Source organism: Hevea brasiliensis, chromosome 12, assembly GCF_030052815.1.
Source record: "Hevea brasiliensis isolate MT/VB/25A 57/8 chromosome 12, ASM3005281v1, whole genome shotgun sequence".
Taxonomy (NCBI): Eukaryota; Viridiplantae; Streptophyta; class Magnoliopsida; order Malpighiales; family Euphorbiaceae; genus Hevea; species Hevea brasiliensis.
The window spans coordinates 32,179,349-32,199,510 of NC_079504.1; the positions used below are offsets into that span (position 1 = coordinate 32,179,349).

A 20,162-nucleotide genomic window follows, 5' to 3' on the forward strand; every position below is an offset into this window, starting at 1 on the left:
GTTCTAATTCTTGCCATATTTCAATTTGCTCATTTTAATTTACTGCTAATTTAGTTAAATCTTCATATTGGTAATTAGATTGTTAATTTTGCATGTATAGATTTCACACCTCAAATTCTATCAATCTATCACTTGAATTTCAAAATTAGCTTGAATTAGTCAATTTTTATATAAAAAATTCAATCATTAACACAACTCTTAGAGGGAACAATATCTTTTCTATACTATTTATACGACTCGTGCACTTACGATTGGGCGACATCAAGTTTTTTGTGCCGTTGCCGGGGAGTTGTTTGTTTAAGATTGAATTCTTGATTATTTCAGTTGTTTATAGTTTTTATCTTTGTTATCTTTTCATTTTTTGTGTTTGTTTATTCTTTTTAGGTACTCTTGATCTTTTATGAGAAGAGCTAGAAGCATAAGTGATACATCCTTATTGTTTAATCCTGAAATTGAGAAGTTTTGTACAGCCAACAAGAAAGAAACTAGAAAAAGCAAAAAAGCCTTGAGAGCAGCAGAAATTGAAGTACAAATGCCTGAAGATAGAGTTAGAATTGCTAGTGGCAATGGTGGAAACAATCAAAACAATGAAAATGAAGCTCATGGTGAAGAAGTTGTAAATGCTAATATGCCTAGGTGAAGTGTGATGGATCATGCATTCCCTCATTTTGATGATTTGAGAGAGAGCATAGCAAGACCAAGGATTGATGCAAATAGCTATAAGATGGATTTTGGGGTACTTTAAATGATTCAAAATTCCCAATTTGGGGGACATCCTTTAGAAAATCCACACACACATCTTAAGAAGTTTGCTATGATTCGTGATATGCAAAAACAACCTGGAGCATCTGATGATGCAGCAAGGTTAAAGCTATTCTCACTCTCTTTAAAGGATAGAGCATTAGATTGGCTTGATTCTCTACCTCACAATTCTATTACAAATTGGGAGCAAATCACTGATGCATTTCCTACACAATATTTTTCACCTGGAAAAACTCAAGAATTGAGGAATCAAATGACAGCTTTTAGACCAAGAGAAGATGAAACTCTCTATGAATCATGGATGAGATGGAAGGAATTAGAGAGACAATGCCCACAGCATGCCATTCTGAAATGGATGATAAACCAAAATTTTTACACCAATGTTACTCCTGTAATTAAAGGGATTATTGATGCTTAAACAGGAGGAGAATTTATTATGAAGCAAGAAGATGAAGCTTATGAGCTGTTAGAGAAAATTGCAAAGAATACTCTTCTTTGGAGTAGTCCAAGAGGACTAGCTCCAACTCAAAAGAGGCAAGCTGCTGGAATGTATGACCTTGATCCATTCAACATGATCAATGCAAAGTTTGATGCACTTACAAATGTTTTGGCAAAGAATATGGAAGATTTAAGTATGTTGGTCAGTTCATCATTATCATCTGGAAGTTCACAATAGATTGCCTGTGCAGAAGGAACAATGAGTTGTGGAGTAGATTATGGAGAGCAGGTTGCATATGTTGGTGATTATGGGAACAAACAGATGGGGAATCCTTACTCTCAAACATATAATTCAGCTTGGAGGAATCATCCCAACTTTTCATGGGAAAATCAGCAAAACCAAGTCCCAAATTTGAATTATCAACCACAATAGCAACAAGGAATTCCATATCAGCAAAATAGGCAACCATTGCCTAATTTTCAGCAGAGAAACATGAATCCTCCACCAAATAGCAAGAGCAAGGTTCTACCACAGAAGCTTTATTACAATAAATTCTTACTAACCAAACTAAGCGTGATGGAGAGATGGAAGAAATGAAAGCAAGGCTAGAACAGATGCAAACACATAACAGAATGCTAGAAAACCAGATTGCATAATAAGCATCTTCCTCCGGTATCAAGTCTTTTGAAAAACTTCCAAGTCAGCCAAAAAACCCAAGAGAGCAGTGTCAAGCTATCACATTAAGGAGTGGGAAGGTTGTAAACAATGAAAAGAGTGAAAAAAGTGAGAAGAGAGAAAATGAGAAAGAAATTGATGAGAGTGAAAAACAAGAAAGTAAGAAAGAAACTGCAAAAAAAGGTAAAAAGAAAGTCGAAGAGAAGGAAGAGAAGTATATACCTCCAGATCCCTATAAGCCACAACTTTCTTTTCCACAAAGATTTCAAAAAGCCAAGCTTGGTAAGCAATTTGGGAAGTTCTTAGAGGTTTTGAAGAAGTTATACATAAATGTGCCTCGTATTAATGTTCTTTCACAAATGCCCTCTTATGAAAAATTCTTGAAAGAAATTCTCTCAAACAAGAGGAGACTTAAAAACCATGAAACTGTAGCTTTAACAGAAGAATGTAGTGCCATACTTCAAAGGAAACTTCCTCCTAAGCTCAAAAACCCCAGAAGTTTTTCAATTCCATGCCATATTTGAGAATAATGTTCTACAAAAGCTTTATATGATTTAAGGGCTAGTGTTAGCCTTATGCCCCTTTCCATCTATGAAAAGCTCAATATGGGAGATCTTAAACCAACTCACATTTCTCTCCAACTAGCTGACAGATCAATTAAATATCCAGAAGGGATCTTGGAGAATGTACCACTAAAGATTAGAAAATTCTACATCCCAGTTGACTTTTTCATTTTGGACATGGAAGAGGATTCTCATATGCTAATCATTTTGGGGAGGCCTTTCCTGGCTATAGTTGGTGCTTTGATTGATGTGAAAGGTGAAAAGCTCACTCTTAGAGTCGGAGAGGATCGGTTAGTCTTCAACATTGGCAATTACAAGAAGAAGCATCATGAAGATGTAGACTCTTATTTGAGAATTGATATAGTTAATGAGTTAGTAAAAAAGCACTTTAGAAAGAGCTGTCTGAAGGGTTCTCTTAAAAGTTGTCTAGTCCATGAAGGGAGTATCAATAATGAAACTCCAAAAATGGCTGCGTTTGCACAACATTTGAAGAGTAATCCACCTTATCCTATAGAACCAATCTTTCAAATTGAGCAAGTGGAGAAAAGTGAAGTCAAGCAACCATCTCTCAAAGAAAAAGATACACCAAAGGTTGTCAAGAAAGAAATGGTTGGATTTTTAGACAAAGCAACAAGAGTCTTCTCTTGTGATGGAAAGAAAATGAAGTATATATTCATTGAAGCACCTATTGGAAATAGAGGCAACAATTTCTAATTCTAGCCACCATGAAACATGACAAGGGTCAAGCTAATGACCATAAATTAGCACTCTTGGGAGGCACTCCAAGTTCTTTTGTTTTGCTTTTGTTGATTTACTTTTATTTGCATTACTTCTGTTTTTTTTTTTTTTGTCTTAAATCTCCCCAAATTCAATTTTTGATATTGTTGAATTTTGTCTTTTGTAGATGTATTTTAAAGGGATAAAGGTTGTTGCACTGCTGGGGAGTTACTCTTAATATTATATTTTATCTATTAACTCTTCCAATATTGATTTATTTTCATTACTTTCTATGCAAGATCCCTTCTTGGCTTATGCAGAAAAGTTCTCCAGCAAAAGCTCTGCAATATATGCTATTTGCTAATTCTTCTTTGTTCAGGTTGGGTGTATTATCTTTTATATATATGTGCTTATCACGATGATATTATGGTGAGTGGGTCATTTTTGTGATTTGGAACTTAACTAGGTTGTGTGATTCAATTTGGACATGCTGCATTTAATTGGCATAATTTGGAGTGCCTATCTTCTTTTGTGAATTAGTGCAACTTTGTGTAGATTCTTGTTGAGCTTTAATGTACTAAAATGTTAATTTGCATGGTTTGAGTTGACATGGCACTATTCACAAATATTCCTTATGCAGAACTTGCTATTACAAACTTATATGGTGCAATTGAGATGGATTTTACATAAGTTGATGTGTTTTTTATGATAATTTTTCATGATTTATGCTTCACAGGGTTGAATTTCTTCATTCCCATGAATTTTCCAAATTTACAATGCACTTTTATTGTAATTTGAATCTTGTTAAATTGTGCATAAGTAACTGCATAACTTGTACAATTTTCGGGTCTCAAATTTCCTTAAATTCTCATTTCTTCCAAAACTTGCATAAGTTCTTGCATAACTTTTGCAATCCTGCATAACTCAATTTCCTGGAATTTCTATTTCTGCCAAAATCTGCATAAGAGCCTGCATAACTTATGCACTCCTGCATAACTAAATTTCCTTAGTTTCTCATTTCTGTTGAAATTTGCATAACTAAGTATATAACTTATGCACTCTTGCACAACCAATTTTTCTGGCATTTCCATTTTTGCCGAAATCTGCATAAGAACCTGCATAACTTATGCACATCCATTTTCACCTTATGCAAAAACCCGTATGTCCTGTGCAAATCAAAAACCTTCGCACCTTCCACTTCCCGTAATTACTATTCATGACTACCCTTCTCCCCATTTTTCTCTGTATCATTTCTTCACTTCCCTATCTTTTTGTCGACCAAAACCCTAATTTCTCCTCTATTTCTTTTCTTCTCTTTTTTCCTTCCTCCATTCCTATTATCATCGACAGCCCCCATGGAAACCCCTCCCCCTTCCCCTCAAGGCTCTCCTCTCCAAGTTACTCCCTTCGCCATTCAAGCCCCAAATCTTGACTCCCCTCCACCCCAAACCACTCTTCCTCCCACTCAACCATCCACCTACAAAAGGAAAATCCGGTCCAAGAAAACCTACCCCATTGCATCTGCACCCCCTCCCACAAAGCAAAAAGAATTGCTTGCCACTCCTACTTCCAAGCCTCCACCCAAAAACCCTAGAACTGCGACTTCCAAACAAAAAGGGTCTAGTGCTTTTGCCTCTCACCCGCAAGCCAAGTCGCCCCCCTCAAGCAAGAAGACACCTCCTGTGGCAGCTTTAAAGGTAACTAAATTGCCTTAGCCCCTTATTAATGATCCACATAAAGCCACTTTTAAGCGATTAAAGGACAAGAAAGTGCAACCCACTAGGTACATTTTTTAAGATGCCCTCAAATCTGTTGGTCTATTTGATAGTGTTGTTGCTTATCTTGATGGTCTAGGTTGGATGAATTTTGTGCATAGATAGGAGTTAGTTTATCCAGCCCTAGTTTTGGAATTTATATCCTCATTTTCTGCTACCTTAAAACTGCATGAGATGGATTACAAGCCAATTATGAAATTTAGGTGCTTAGGACAAGATAGAGAGTTATCATTGGACCAATTTCATACTATCTTTGGGTTTGCTCTTGATGGATTATTTAGGGTCCCATATACAGGCACAAAGGTTGTAGATAAAGGAGTTTGGAATGCTTTTCAGTTTTGGAAAGATATTATAAACCAATCTCAGGGCTTTCATACTAGCAGATCCAAGACATCCCAAATAACAGACCCAACCCCTAGATTAATCCATGGGCTTATTACTAGCACCATATTGGGTTGAAGGACTAACTCTGGTGCTGTTGGAAAATCTTACCTCTTTATTCTTTGGTGTGCTTTTCATAAAGTCAAACTAGCTCCTGGTTACTTCTTTTGTGAACATGTGTTACACACGACCACCAAATCTATAGGTGATATTGTCATAGGTGGGCTCATAACTATTATAGCCAAACACTTTGGCTTTGATCCAGAAGAGCACCCCTTACCTGCACTTACAGACACTCTATATTTTGATGCTCCTCACTTATTCAAGAGTTTACCACCATTTGACACTGCATAGCTAGCAATAGACATAGGAACATCAGCACAGCCAGAGGCATAATCTGCACCACCAGTCCAATAACCTTCTACTGATCCTGCACAACCTGCTCAGTCTATAAAACATATCCCAGCAGCATCTGCATAGCCAACATCCTCTGCAACTAGACCCTTTTCCTCCACAACACCCCTTACCTTCAACACTAAAGCCTTATTCACTTATCTTGAAAGGCTTAGTGATGATATATATTTTGTGGATAGGAAGCTTGACTTTGGTCTTGATACCCTTAAGGACCGTCATGATCATCTTTTCGATCTCATTATAGAGACTAGGGAACAACAGAAAGAGCTGAAAGAGATGATGAAGCAGCTAATGACTTTTCTGGGTATGCCACCTCCACTTCCATCACCTCCTTCAGAGCCACGCCTTCAGTAGCAACCACTTCCATCCAGTCCACTAGTAGCTCCCTTGGACCAAAACCATAGAAATAGATTAATTTTTTGTTTTGCTCTTGTTTAGCTTTTAGGAGTTTTTATTTTTAAATGTGCTAGAACAATTTTAGTTTGTTTTGAATTCTATTCCTTGAAATACAATTGGATGGATATCCCCTTGATTTTTCATTGTTTCTATCTACCTTTGCTAATCCTTTATGCATGCTTGTTGATAGATTATATATACTTACATATCTATGCAGTTGTTTTCAAGTTTTTCATTGATATATCATTATGTTGTAGCTTTTCAGTATACTGCACAGGCTGTGAAATTGCTTATGCAACTGATTTTCAACTTATATTTCTCCTGCATAGCCTGTGTGGTCCCTTATGCAACTCATGCTATTCTGCACAGCTTGTGCAATCTCCTTATGCAACTATTCTATAAAGCATTTATTCTGCATAGCTTGTGTAGCTTCCTTATGCATCATCATCATCCTTTATATTCACATTTTAGATACTACAATTACTGCTCTATGCTAGGTAACTCCTTCTCTTTGCTTCTAAATTTAACAATTTTTAGTTATTCCTCTTTCCTTTGAATTTTCATATTGCACTGCCTTAGACATTGAGGACAATGTCCAATTTTGAGTTTAGGGGTGTGCATTAATGTTTTAATGCTCTAATTTTGATTTTTGCTAAGTTTTTCACATTTTGAGTACATGAACATCTCATCCCATTCCATTTGCATAAATATATATATATATATATATATATATATATATATATATATATATATATATATATATATATATATATATATATATATATAGGAGTAGATTTGAACTGTATTAAAGAATGAATTGTTCCAAAGAGATTTTATGAAAAAATTACAGAAAAACTTTTAGCACCAAATAATTAAAAAATGGCTATTAGCTATAAGATAGAAGCCTCCATAGCTAATGGTGATTTTCTTTTCAAAACTTCATTCGTAATTGTCCAAGATATTCATCATAGTGTAATCTTAGGGACCCCTTTCATTAACTTGATAACTCCCTACAAGGTTAACGATGATAATATCTCCTTTAAAACTACAAAATAAACTCTTATTTTCCCTTTCGTTACAAAACCAAAAACAAGAAATCTCAATATTATAAAAGCTTGTTCCATTTATAATAATGAGATTAATGCGTTAATAGAAGAAAAAAAGCAACACTTGTTGTATTTACAGTAAGATGTTTCTTCAACAAGAATTAAAAAACAATTACAAAACTATTTGGTGAAAAGAAAAATTTCTGATTTCAAAACCCAAATTGAAAAAGAAATTTGTTTTGATTCACCAAATGCCTTTTGGAATCGAAAACAACATATGGTAGATTTACTATATGAAAATGGTTTTGATGAAAAATAGATATCTACAAAAGCCAGACCAATATAGATGAATGCTGAACTAGAACAACACTGTCATTCAGAAATTTTGGATTTAAAGATAAAAGGATTAATTACAGAATCTAGATCTCCTTGGAGTTGTGCAGCTTTTTATGTAAACAAAAATTCAGAAATAGAAAGAGGCACTCCTAGATTAGTAATTAATTACAAACCTCTGAATAAGGCTTTGAAATGGATCATGTATCAAATTCCAAACCAAAAAGATCTTTTACAAAAACTTCATTCTACATTTATATTTTTCAAATTTGATATGAAATTAGGATTTTGGCAAATACAAATTGATCCAAAAGATAGATACAAAACCGTATTCACAGTTCCCTTTGGACAGTATGAGTGAAAAGTCATGCCTTTTGGCTTGAAAAATGCCCCATCAGAGTTCCAGAGAATTATGAATGAAATCTTTAATCCATATTCAAAATTTTGCATAGTCTATATAGATGATGTTCTTGTGTTCTCGGAGTTAATTGAATAACACTTCAAACACTTAAGAACATTCTTCTCTGTTACAAGACGAAATGGCCTTGCCGTTTCAAAATCAAAGGTCTCTCTCTTCCAAACCAGGGTTAGGTTTCTAGGCCATTACATATCCCAAGGAACCATTACTCCAATAGAGAGAAGTCTAGAATTTTCAAACAAATTTCTTAACAAAATCTTGGATAAAACCCAGCTACAGAGATTCTTAGATAGCTTGAATTATGTCTTAGATTTTTGTCCAAATATTAATCGTTTAGCAAAACCCTTGCATGATAGGTTAAAGAAAAACCCTATTCCATGGACAGATCATCACACTGAAGTGATCCGTCACATTAAACAACAAGTCCAAACCATTCCTTCTCTGCATTTAGCGAATCCATTAGCCCCTAAGGTAGTCGAAATAGACGCCTCAGAATTAGGTTATGGTGGAATTTTAAAACATATTCAAAACGGAAAAGAACAAATAGTTCAATTCCATTCTGCACATTGGAATGATTGTCAAAAGAAATACTCTACCATCAAAAAAGAGATTCTTGCAATTGTCATGTGCATATAAAAATTTCAAAGTGATTAATTAAATAAAAATTTTTTGCTTAGAATTGATTGTAAATTAGCCAAAGAAGTTTTGCAAAAAGATGTTCAAAATCTTGTATCAAAATAGATTTTTGCACGATGGCAAGCAATTTTAAGTTTTTTTTATTTTGAAATTGAATTTATAAAAGGAGATACAAATTCCATCCCAAACTTTCTAATCAGAGAGTTTCTCCAAAACAGGCCAATGCCTAGAAAGAAAAATACCAAGGCTGAAGCCTCATCCTCTACAAAATCAAATCCTATAGAACCAGCCATCTTTTCTACAAAGCCTATACAAACTTGGGCAGACATAGCCGAAGCAAAAGAGGAAGAAGATTATACAAAATATATTGAGTCTCAGGCTCCAGAAACTAATAGCCAGATTAAAAAATGGATAAAATCACTATCCAAATCTCCCGAAGTTTTTCAGGCCTTACAAAACATTACCCAGAAAGGTAAATCTACAAAACCCATTTCTAAAACCCTTGAGAAAGGAGAATCTTTCTCCCAAAAAACCCTTTCTCAAAATATTTCTCAAGCAGATAAGATTTTACAAATCGAATTCCAAAATAGTCTTTCCCAACTGAATTCTTCTCAAATAATTTTGTCCCAGACAAAATTAAAAAAGAAGTCTTCACAATGGATTATAAAAATGCATTTTCAAAATGTTTTAATTATAGAGGATGAATTTTTATACCAAGATGCCTCTACAGTAATTTTAAAAGCTTTTCCAAAAGGATGGCATTACAAACCATAGGATCTTACCAAGACCCAATCCTACTACCAGGCAATCCTTGAATTCACTAGCTCAGCAAAATTTAAACATTTTTACTTAAAAGAAAACTATGCCGATCTGGCTTATTCAACTTGCCACATCCAAAACGTCCTTAATCCTTCTGATTGGGGATAAGAACTTACAAAACCAAAAATCTTCCCATTATCATTTCAAAACAGGATTGACCATTGCCAATATTTCAATTACTGGGATTACCAACAGGCATGGTACAATACCTTTCTCATACAAAACCATAAAAATAGTCATTCATGGTTGTTCTATTTCCAAAAAATATTTGATCCTTCCAAAACCCCTTCATGGTTTGCTCAGTGGTGGAAGTATTTCGATGCATTACCTGAAATTCTTACACCAGAAATCTCAGAGAGTTTTCAAAACCCATTACAAACCCTCACCCAAAGAGAAAAGGTTTTCGCCTCTTCTCTTATCATCTTCAAAATTCTTTTAACCTTGGGTTCTCATCTGATTTTTTGAATTTCAACCCCAAGATGGATTGAACCCTATTACTAGAAGATTCAAGGTTAAATATGGGGACTCATTTAATGTCCCCGAAGCAATTACAAATCAAGGAATAAAAGATTGGCTTAAGGGAAAAAACTTCTTGCCACAAAATCCAGTACAAAACTAGTTGTTTTTGGCACAACGATCACATGCTATGGCTAAATTAACGGGAGCTAAAAATGATGAAAAATATTTTACAATAATGCAACAGTTATTATAAAACAGAGCAAATTCCTCTACAACTAATTCTAATTCAAAACCCATAATCAATTTGGGGGATGATGATGAAGAAGGTTGTGGTACCTCCTCACAGGCACCAAATCTCTTGTAAAAAACAAAAAAAAAATTTTAAAGACCGGCAAAAAGAAGTTATGGTGGAAAAATTATCCATTTACTTTTTAATTTTGTTTCATTATTGCTTTTATTTTTACCCTTGTAATTTTGTACTTTTACTTTTCTTTCTTACAAAAAATTGGACAGGATATTGTTCACCTGTCACTGTTTACTTTTACTATTCACATGTAAAGACAACAAGAAGAATTGTTCAAGCACTATTCGAGCACTGTTCACCCGACAGGAAGAACTATTCAGACACTGTTTAAGTACTATTCACACGTGAAAAAGTTAAGTGGCAAACACTGTTCAAGATTCCAAAAAGTATAAAACTGCCCCTAGTCACTTCTATATAAGGAGGCACCTATCCAAGGCAAAATCAAGCTTCTTCAATACAAGTTTCAAGCTTCTTTAACCTAAGCTTCAAGCTTCTTCTTCTTCCAATTCTCTCAAATCCGAAACCGAAGAAGACTATGAAGAAACTCACCCGAGGCATTGAAGGAAGAAAGAAGGTCGTCCATCCCTACCCTACCTCTGCCTTACTTACAAAACCTACAAACACTGTAACTTCCCTGTAGTAGATCTTAGGAAGCTCATGTGCTGAGCAACTTTTGTACTTCCTACCCTAAATTACTTCTCTAAAACTTCTATACAAATCTTACAATTTATAAGATTTTAAAGTAAGTTTTCTTCAATTTCTTTTACAAAATTTCAAATTTATTTTGCATGCATATGGTCAGTTCAACCGCCTATCTTGAATAAATATACGTATATATATTCATAACGGACTTGCTCTGTCACCTATTGAATATATACATGTATATTCATATTTAAATTTCACATCTAATTTTATTTCTGATAAGTATATATATTCATAATGGACTGGCTCTGCCGCCTATTGAATATATATATTTAATCTTTAATTTACAAATTTAATTTTCATTTCTGAAGATTTCATTTTCTTGTGCATTTTGTTTATTTCTTTAGTTATTTATATATTGTTCAAGATTTAGATTTTGTTTCTTCCTTGTTAGCTCATTCCCCTTTTGATCCCGGTGCGTCTTTGGTATCAGAGCCTGGGGGGGAAAAGGTTTTATTTAAGGTTAGGATTCACATTTAAATATTTTTGAGAGGTTGGTAAGATGATCTTAAGGTGATAAGACAACTTCTTTAGAGGTGTAAATAGGCCTGGGTTGTAAGTCCCGTCTTTGTAGCCGAGAGGGCGTGTTTAGGGCAGTGATTCCTTTGGCGATTACCTCACTTAACTCAAAAGATTAACCTAGAAAATTTCTTTAAGTATGAATCCAATTTTCTATAGGACAGTTTATTCTTCAGACTCTTCTACCTCGTCCTCCGAGTCGAGAAAGATAATTAATAGTGAAGAAATAATAATCGAAGATTTTGAAAAATGTATAGATAATTGGGAAATTCCAAAAGTACAAAAGGATCATATCTATCAGACTACAAAATTTATTTTTTTTCAAAACTGATTTCACAATCAAAACTGAAGAAAGAGATCTTCAGATTACAAAACCTTTTGAGATGATTTCTCTTCTGTCTCAAAAATCCTTACAAAACACCATGAAAAATAGTACAAATACATCCACATAGGTTTAGTCTAAGTTGGAATTAAACCGAAAGAAGGATTGAACACTTCGATCTTAGCAGTTCTTGGAGATACTAAGTTGCTTAGTTCAGTCGAGTCTAGCTTGTGCAGTGGACCAATCTCGTTTGATTGCTATCCAAATTTTACTGTTTCATTGAATGACAATAATATTACAAAATCCCTTGTTTTACAAATCAAAACTCACAATTACAAAATGCTTGATGGATTTATTCCTCTTGCACTAATTTACAAAATCCATTACAAAGCTATGGTTTCTGCTTTTGCTACAAAACATAAGTTTCAGAGTAAAAAAGGAGAAACTTTGCTTTTACAAACTAATCTTACAAAATCCAACACTGTAATCTTTAGATCTATCCAGTGGAAGGACATAATCCTACCAGAAGAATGGCTCTTAGAAGGTGTAGTAAAACTAGAATCTTCAAAAATGGTTGAGCCAAGTGTTCAACTAAGGCAAATAACCCAGTATGACGATGGAGCAGCCAGCCTTAGCTTTAATAGAAGCCTTAGGTTTTCAGATGATTCTTCAACGTCCAGTACTGTAGACATAGGAAGAGTGTCTTGTATACCTTCTGTCATTAGTTTGCCTGTTACAAAACCAATTGGACTACAAAATATTCAGCCTAGGTATTCTACCTCAGACTTACCTAGCTCTTCTAGGTTTTCTACTTCAGAAATACTTAGATCCACTTTACAAAATGTAGATTACTCTATAAATATTCCATATCAAGTTTACACAAATTTACGAAATGAGTCTGTTTAGGTTGAAACCCAAACAGAGTCAGAACCCATTTCACCTACTTTTTCAGTCATTACAGAAAATGTAAACCATCAACTTAATGTGCTTGAAAAAGAATTTGAAATAGATAAATAATATTTGCATGATGATTTTTATTCTCAAAAAAATCGTAAAAAGCAAATATGGTTTTTCAAATATTTCAATAATCAAAGGAAAGAAATTCAAAAAGAATATTATGATTTTCTATATGAATATAAAGTTCATATTTTTTTTTTCTTTGAATGGTTTGAAATGTTTGCCAATTATCATGACATTCCATATCCGTTTTAAAAAATTTTCAAAAAATCTACAAAATCAACAACCCCAGTTCCAAATCCTTCTCAAGATCCAAAACCTTCTCAGATTTCAAAACCTAAACAATAGGAGTCAGAAAATAATCAATTAGAGTTCATTGCAGCTCTAAAAGATCTTCTAAAAAAAGCAGAAGAAAAACAGTCTGTTAATCCTGTTACTTTTAAAAGTAAAACTCCTCACAAAAAGAATTCAAAACAATAGGTTTTAAAGGAACAAAACCCTCAAGAAACCTTTGAATTACAAAAGAAACATCTTCCAAAATCAATCCCAGAATTACAAATAGAAAGTGAATTCAAAACCTCTGAATCCACTAACAATAATAAATCATTACAAAAAGAAGAACCAGTCATTCAAGATTTGAGTACTAATTCTTCAACTTCCTCTTCAAACTCCAACCAGGAGTCCGAAGAAAACATGCCTTTTACAAAAAGATGGATTAGTTACTAATTCATCCAATCCAGATTCTGAAATTGAATATGAAGAAAATACAAAAAATGTCAACATGCTTTTAAAAAATCAAGAATTAGTCTAAGATGTTTTAAAGCATGAAGAAAATCCTGAAGATCATAAAAAATTACAAAACCCTCCAGTCCAATGCCTCAAAAGAGAAATAAAAATCACTAAAAATGAGCTTAAATAGCTTAAAGATAAAAAGGCATAGGACTCAAAAGCAATCCAGCTTTTGTTTTCAAAACCTTAAAAAGAATCCGAGAAAAATAAAGAAAATAGTTTAGAAACTCAAAAACCTCCAGAAGATTTTCTTTTTATCCTCAACCAGATTACTTCTAGAAAATACTTAATCCAAATTATCATTGTTTTTTCAAAAGATTTCAAAATTAATACAATTGCCTTATTTGATACAGGATATATATATATATATATATATATATATATATATATATATATATATATATATATATTGCATACATATTACACATACATACATATATAGCACATTCACATACACATTATTTTTTCAGATGTGTAGACATAGGAAGAGTGTCTTGTATACCTTCTGTCATTAGTTTGCCTGTTACAAAACCAATTGGACTACAAAATATTCAGCCTAGGTATTCTACCTCAGACTTACCTAGCTCTTCTAGGTTTTCTACTTCAGAAATACTTAGATACACTTTACAAAATGTAGATTACTCTATAAATATTCCATATCAAGTTTACACAAATTTACGAAATGAGTCTGTTCAGGTTGAAACCCAAACAGAGTCAGAACCCATTTCACCTACTTTTTCAGTCATTACAGAAAATGTAAACCATCAACTTAATGTGCTTGAAAAAGAATTTTGAAATAGATAAATAATATTTGCATGATGATTTTTATTCTCCAAAAAATTGTAAAAAGCAAATATGGTTTTTCAAACATTTCAATAATCGAAGGAAAGAAATTCAAAAAGAATATTATGATTTTCTATATGAATATAAAGTTCATATTCTTTTCTTTGAATGGTTTGAAATGTATGCCAATTATCATGACATTCCATATCCATTTTTAAAATTTTTTTAAAAATCTACAAAATCAACAACCCCAGTTCCAAAACCTTCTCAAAATCCAAAACCTTCTCAGATTTCAAAACCTAAACAACAGGAGTCAGAAGATAATCAATCAGAGTTCATTGCAGATCTAAAAGATCTTCTAAAGAAAGCAAAAGAAAAACTGTCTGTTAATCCTGTTACTGTTAAAAGTAAAACTCCTCATAAAAAGAATTCAAAACAATAGGTTTTAAAGGAATAAAACCCTCAAGAAACCTTTGAATTACAAAAGAAACCTCTTCCAAAATCAATCCCAGAATTACAAATAGAAAGTGAATTCAAAATCTCTGAATCCACTAATAATAATAAATCATTACAAAAAGAAGAAGTAGTCATTCAAAATTTGAGTACTAATTCTTCAACTTCCTCTTCAAACTCCAACCAGAAGTCCGAAGAAAACATGCCTTTACAAAAAGATGGATTAGTTACTAATTCATCCAATCCAGATTCTGAAATTGAGTATGAAGAAAATACAAAAGATGTCAACATACTTTTAAAAAATCAAGAGTTAGTCTTAGATGTTTTAAAGCGTAAAGAAAATCCTGAAGATTAGAAAAAATTACAAAACCCTCTAGTCCAATGCCTCCAAAGAGAAATAAAAATCACTAAAAATGAGCTTAAATAGCTTAAAGAGAAAAAGGCATAGGACTCAAAAGCAATCCAGCTTTTGTTTTCAAAACCCCAGGAAGAATCCGAGAAAAGTAAAGAAAATAGTTTGGAAACTCAAAATCCTCCAGAAGATTTTCTTTTTATCCTCAACCAAATTACTTCCAGAAAATACTTAATCCAAATTACCATTGTTTTTTGAAAAGATTTCAAAATTAATACAATTTCCTTATTTGATACAGTATATATATATATATATATATATATATATATATATATATATTTTTTTTTTTTTTTTTTTTTTTTTGCATACATATTGCACATACATACATATATAGCACATTCACATACACATTATACATCATTTAGAAATTGTACATATTGCATACAAATATATTTCTTCTACTTAGTTAATGCATTTTTCACTTTTAGGAACCATGCATTCATGTAATAAAATTTTTGCCAAATCCCTTTAGTAATAAGCAATTGCTTATGAGAGTGAATTGACTTACCTTTAGTTGAGTTTGTGGATTGAAAGTTTCCTAAAATGTGCAAAGTTTTAAAGTGTCTATCCTTTGCCTATATCTTCTTAGCCAAAAAGCCACCCAACTAGTCATTTAGAGATGGAAGTGTTTAGAGGGAGTTATAGGATAAAAGTTAGTCAAGTGATGTCTCACCAATCCTCGAATAAATTTTTTAAACCTTTCGAGGTGAAATACCAGCTTGTACTTGAAAAGAGAGATGATTAGGTATTTTTTGATTTAAACATTTTCATTTTAAATCTTTGGCCTTTTTCCCAATTAAAATTAACCTTTGTAAACCTCTTTGAGCCTTTATATTCCTAATTTTTCTTGAAGCCCTTATTGCTACCTAGCCAATGAACCAAACACTAAACCTTTTTATGAGAACAATTATTTATAATATTAGGTACACTAAAATAATAATAATAATAATAATAATAATAATAATAATAATAATAATAATAATAATAATAATAATAATAATAATAATAATAATAATAATAATAATAATAAAAGGGAGAATAAATGCTTATCATGCAGTAAAAATGATAGTATGTATGTACTTTTTATTATTACTATTCAAATTGAAAGAAAATCCACCCAAAGTAATTAAGGGAAATGAGTTTGGGGGTGGTATTTTTAGGGATAATTATCAAGAGAAGATACAAGATATAAGCTTAAAGTATCAAAGTGTCCCTCCATTTTATGTATTTTGTAAAATATGCTAGCACTTGAAAATTCTCATTATGTGTTTCTCTCCTCTTTATATATATATATATAAAAAAAAAGAAAGGAAAAGAAAAATTATAAAAAAAGAGAGAAAAAGAAAAAAAGAGAGGAAAGAAAAATAAATAAATAAGAAGTGTACCTTATGTTTTCATGATTGAAAATATTCTCATGCTTTGAATCTTTTTTTCCCTTTTTCTTCTTAACCTCATTTTGAACCCTATAGCCCCACTGCATCCCTAAAAAGACTTTTGATCTCTTTATAGTACTTGCTACATTAGTGGAGATAGGGGTGGGAAGTTTGCCTATGGGATTGGACCTTATTCATACATCAATCAAATTTCACCATTCTATAAAGAGGCACTTTGATTATTGATTGTTCTAAAGTTTTTTTTGAGCATGACTTTCTCTTTTGATTGGTTGGTTTGGGAATTTTGGATAATAATTGACTTGATGACTAAGCGGTGAAAGCTTGGATAAATATTAGATTCTTTGCATCTTGAAGGATGGGTATATGGATTGTTGGTTATGGCTAACAGTATGTTAAGTTACTTTAATAGGTGATTTTCATAGCTCTTTGGGCAAGGCACCCCTAAAATTGCATTATATTTTAAAGTTTGCATGAGGACAAGCAAAGATTTGAGTTTGGAAATATTTGATACATGCATTTTGCATCGTCATTTAGGTTAAATTTCATAGCCATTTCATTTATTTGTTAATCACTTTTAGCTAATTTTATTAGTTATTTAGATAATTTTCCATAATTGTTAATTTTTGGGTTAATTTATAATTTGCTTTGTTTTGTAGGTAAAAATGGTGTTTTTGAGAGATTAAAAAAGTAATTATGCTAGTGAGGAGTGATTCTCAGAGCTAAAAATATCAAAATAAAGCTTGAAAGTTGAAGAATGCAAAATTGCCAAAGTCTGCATAACCTATTGATGCATGCATTTTAGATCGTCATTTAGGTGTAATTTTTGCACATAATTTACCCTTGTTCATAGCTATTATTATAGATATTAGCATATATTTAGTCAATTTTATAATTTTCACACTTCCTAGTTTAATTTTTGGAATTTATTTGTTTTGTAGGATAAATTTGGAGAAATTTGATGTATTTTGATCAGAGTAGCCATTTGGAGGAGATTAGAGTTGAATTGTAAAAATTTTTGAAGTTGAGTAAAAAAATGGCCGAAAGTTACACAACCTGCAGCACAACCAATTTAGCTTATGTCGCAGGTTGTGTCGAGCATCAGATATTTAGGCAGATTGGTACACAACCCGCGACATATCCGATTCAGCTTATGTCATTTTTACTGGAAATGGCTGACGTGGCATTTCCGTTACTCTGATTTTATACCTCACTTTCTCTGGAATCTTCCACCTTTTTACCCATTCTAGGGCAGTCCCCTCACTTATATAAAGTCTCCTTTATCATTTTCTTTCGATAAGGAGGAAGAGAGGCATTTTTGGCAAGAAAAGAAAGAGGGAAAGAGGGAGCGCGTGAAGGGAGCAGCAAAGAATAGTGGAGCTCGCTCGCACTCATCCAAAGAGTGCATTCTGCAGCACTCTTCTGGGTTTTTCTATTCCTTAACTTAGATTTCCATTATTTCTTCATTTATACATTTGGGTTTATATTGAAACTATGATTAGTGAGTAGTTGTTTGAGATTCTAGAGATGGGTTTGTAAATATTGTTTTATATTGTGGTTTTGAACTGATTTAGCCATTTAAATGAGTATTGTTACATTTTGATTTATTGCTTGTGAGCTTGTTGCCTTGCTTGATGAATGGGCCCTCATTAAGTTAAGCTTTAATCCTTAATAGATGGATTGAAAAGTGAATATTAGGGATAGATAATCTTGCAATAAACTTTGTTTTCTTAGTGTTAGAGATAAGCTAAGAGGATTAAGGGGAATTTTCCAAAATCAATTAGAGCTTTAATTGGGTTTTTTGTTAGGTTTGAAATACCGTGAAAACAGGGTTTGATTTAATGAAAACCAACTTTGAAATGCTTGAAAAAGGTTTCAGAAATTTAAGAATTGATTTCCCTTAAAATTGCAATTCTCATGTGTTTGGCTAAATTAGGGATAAACCATATGCAAACAATATTGAAAATCCAATCTCTAGAATCACTTTAATTTTTATTGAATTTAGATTTAATTCCTCTTAATTTCATAAATAGAAATTTCAAATTAAATTTTGGTAATCTAGCTTAATTAATTGTTTGATTTAGCTTTAATTCCTCAAATACCAATTTTAATTCCAAATTTTATTTTACATCTTTAAATTTTGTCATTCTAATTAGCTTATACTTTTATTTTCGATTTAAGCACAATTTCCTGTGGGATCGATATCATTTTTTAAAACTATACTACTGTGACCCGTGCACTTACGGACACAGCATCAAGTTTTTGGCGCCGTTGCCGGGGAATTGTTTGTTTTTAAGTTGGATTTTAATTATTTTAAGCTAATTATAATTTTTATTTTCTTTTATTTTCACTGTTGTTCCTTGTGTTTTTCAGGTACTTTTCTTGTTTATGAGACGATCGAAAAGCACAAGTGATACTGAATTGTTGTTCAACCGTGAAATTGAAAAATTCTGCCAAGCCAACAAAAAGGAATACAAAAGAAGAAAGGAAGCAGAAAAAGAAGAACAACAAAGATTTGAGCAAGAGGAGACAATTGAAAATATGGAGAATTAAAATAGAGCTATTGGTGGAAACAATGGAGGAAATGAGCAAAATAGGCAAAATGAAGTTGTTAATCAAAATGATCCTCAAAGAAGATCCATGTTAGATTATGCTTTTCCTAGATGTGCTGATGTGAGAGATAATAGACCTATCATTGGAGCTAATCAGTTTGAGTTAAAGACTGGTCTCATTCAAATGGTTCAGAATTCACAATTTCGAGGTAGTCCACTTGAAAATCCTCATTCTCATTTGAAGAAATTTTTGATGATATGTGGTACACAAAGGCAGCCTGGAGTTTCAGATGAAGTGATTCAGCTCACCTTATTTCCATTCTCTCTTCGGGATTTAGCATTGGAGTGGTATGACTCACTTCCACAAGCTACTATAGCTACTTGGGAGCAACTATCTCAAGCTTTTCTATCTCAATTTTTCCCACCTGGGAAGACCACTCATTTGAGGAATTTGATGGTAGCTTTTAAGCCAAGAGATGATGAAACTTTGTATGAATCTTGGATGAGATTTAAGGAGCTTGAAAGGCAATGTCCTCATCATGAAATACCGAAATGGATGATTGTTCAGAATTTCTACACAAGAGTTACTCCAGCCATAAGAAACACAATTGATTCACAAGCAGGAGGAGATTTCATGAGAATGACAAGTGAAGAATGCTATGATCTATTAGAGAAGATTGCTCATAATACCCACTTATGGGGAAATCCTAGAGCACTTGAGCCAAAGAAAGCTGGGATTTATGAACTTGACTCAGTTAGCTACATGAATGCAAGATTTGATCAGTTGACTCAGCTTCTTAGTGATTTTCGCATAAAGGCAACAACCTCAACTCCTACAACTATGCAACAAGTTGCCTACACAGATGGAACTCAAAGTTGTGGAGTTGATTATTCTTCTTATGGTGATGATTATTTGCAAGAACAAGCTGCTTATGCAGGAGGTTATCAACAGAAACCTATGGGAAATGCTTACTCTAATGTGAACAACTCAACATGGAGACCACAAGCAACTTTTGCTCAACAAGGTCAAAGCTCAAATTATCCTCATAAACAGAAGTATATGCAGCAGAATAGGCCTCAATTTCAGCCCACAAGGCAGCCACAACCTGGATATCAAGCAAGAGCACAACAATCCCTTCCGCCTC

At 32.9% G+C, this 20,162-nt stretch overlaps 1 protein-coding gene and 2 non-coding genes across 3 annotated transcripts; 1 reads left to right on the plus strand and 2 right to left on the minus strand.

Moving 5' to 3' along the window:
- Nucleotides 1-1,000: 1,000 nt before the first annotated feature.
- On the minus strand, nt 1,001-1,107 carry LOC131171514 (small nucleolar RNA R71). The gene has a single exon (XR_009142174.1). It is a non-coding gene; the product is annotated as a small nucleolar RNA R71 (small nucleolar RNA).
- Nucleotides 1,108-4,511: 3,404 nt separating this feature from the next.
- On the plus strand, nt 4,512-6,080 carry LOC131171195 (extensin-like). The gene is made up of 2 exons (XM_058130664.1): nt 4,512-4,853; nt 5,937-6,080. The coding sequence occupies exons 1-2, from the start codon at nt 4,512-4,514 to the stop codon at nt 6,078-6,080; spliced, it is 486 nt and encodes a 161-aa protein (XP_057986647.1).
- Nucleotides 6,081-19,456: 13,376 nt separating this feature from the next.
- Nucleotides 19,457-19,563, minus strand: LOC131171611 (small nucleolar RNA R71). The gene has a single exon (XR_009142271.1). It is a non-coding gene; the product is annotated as a small nucleolar RNA R71 (small nucleolar RNA).
- Between the last annotated feature and the right edge of the window lie 599 nt (nt 19,564-20,162).

Excerpts from the sequence above, each read along its gene's own strand:
- LOC131171195 (XM_058130664.1), top strand. The coding sequence starts at position 4,512 with ATGGAAACCCCTCCCCCTTCCCCTCAAGGCTCTCCTCTCCAAGTTACT. Across the intron at positions 4,854-5,936 it reads CTCCTGTGGCAGCTTTAAAG|GACCGTCATGATCATCTTTT; the intron begins GTAACTAAATTG and ends GATACCCTTAAG.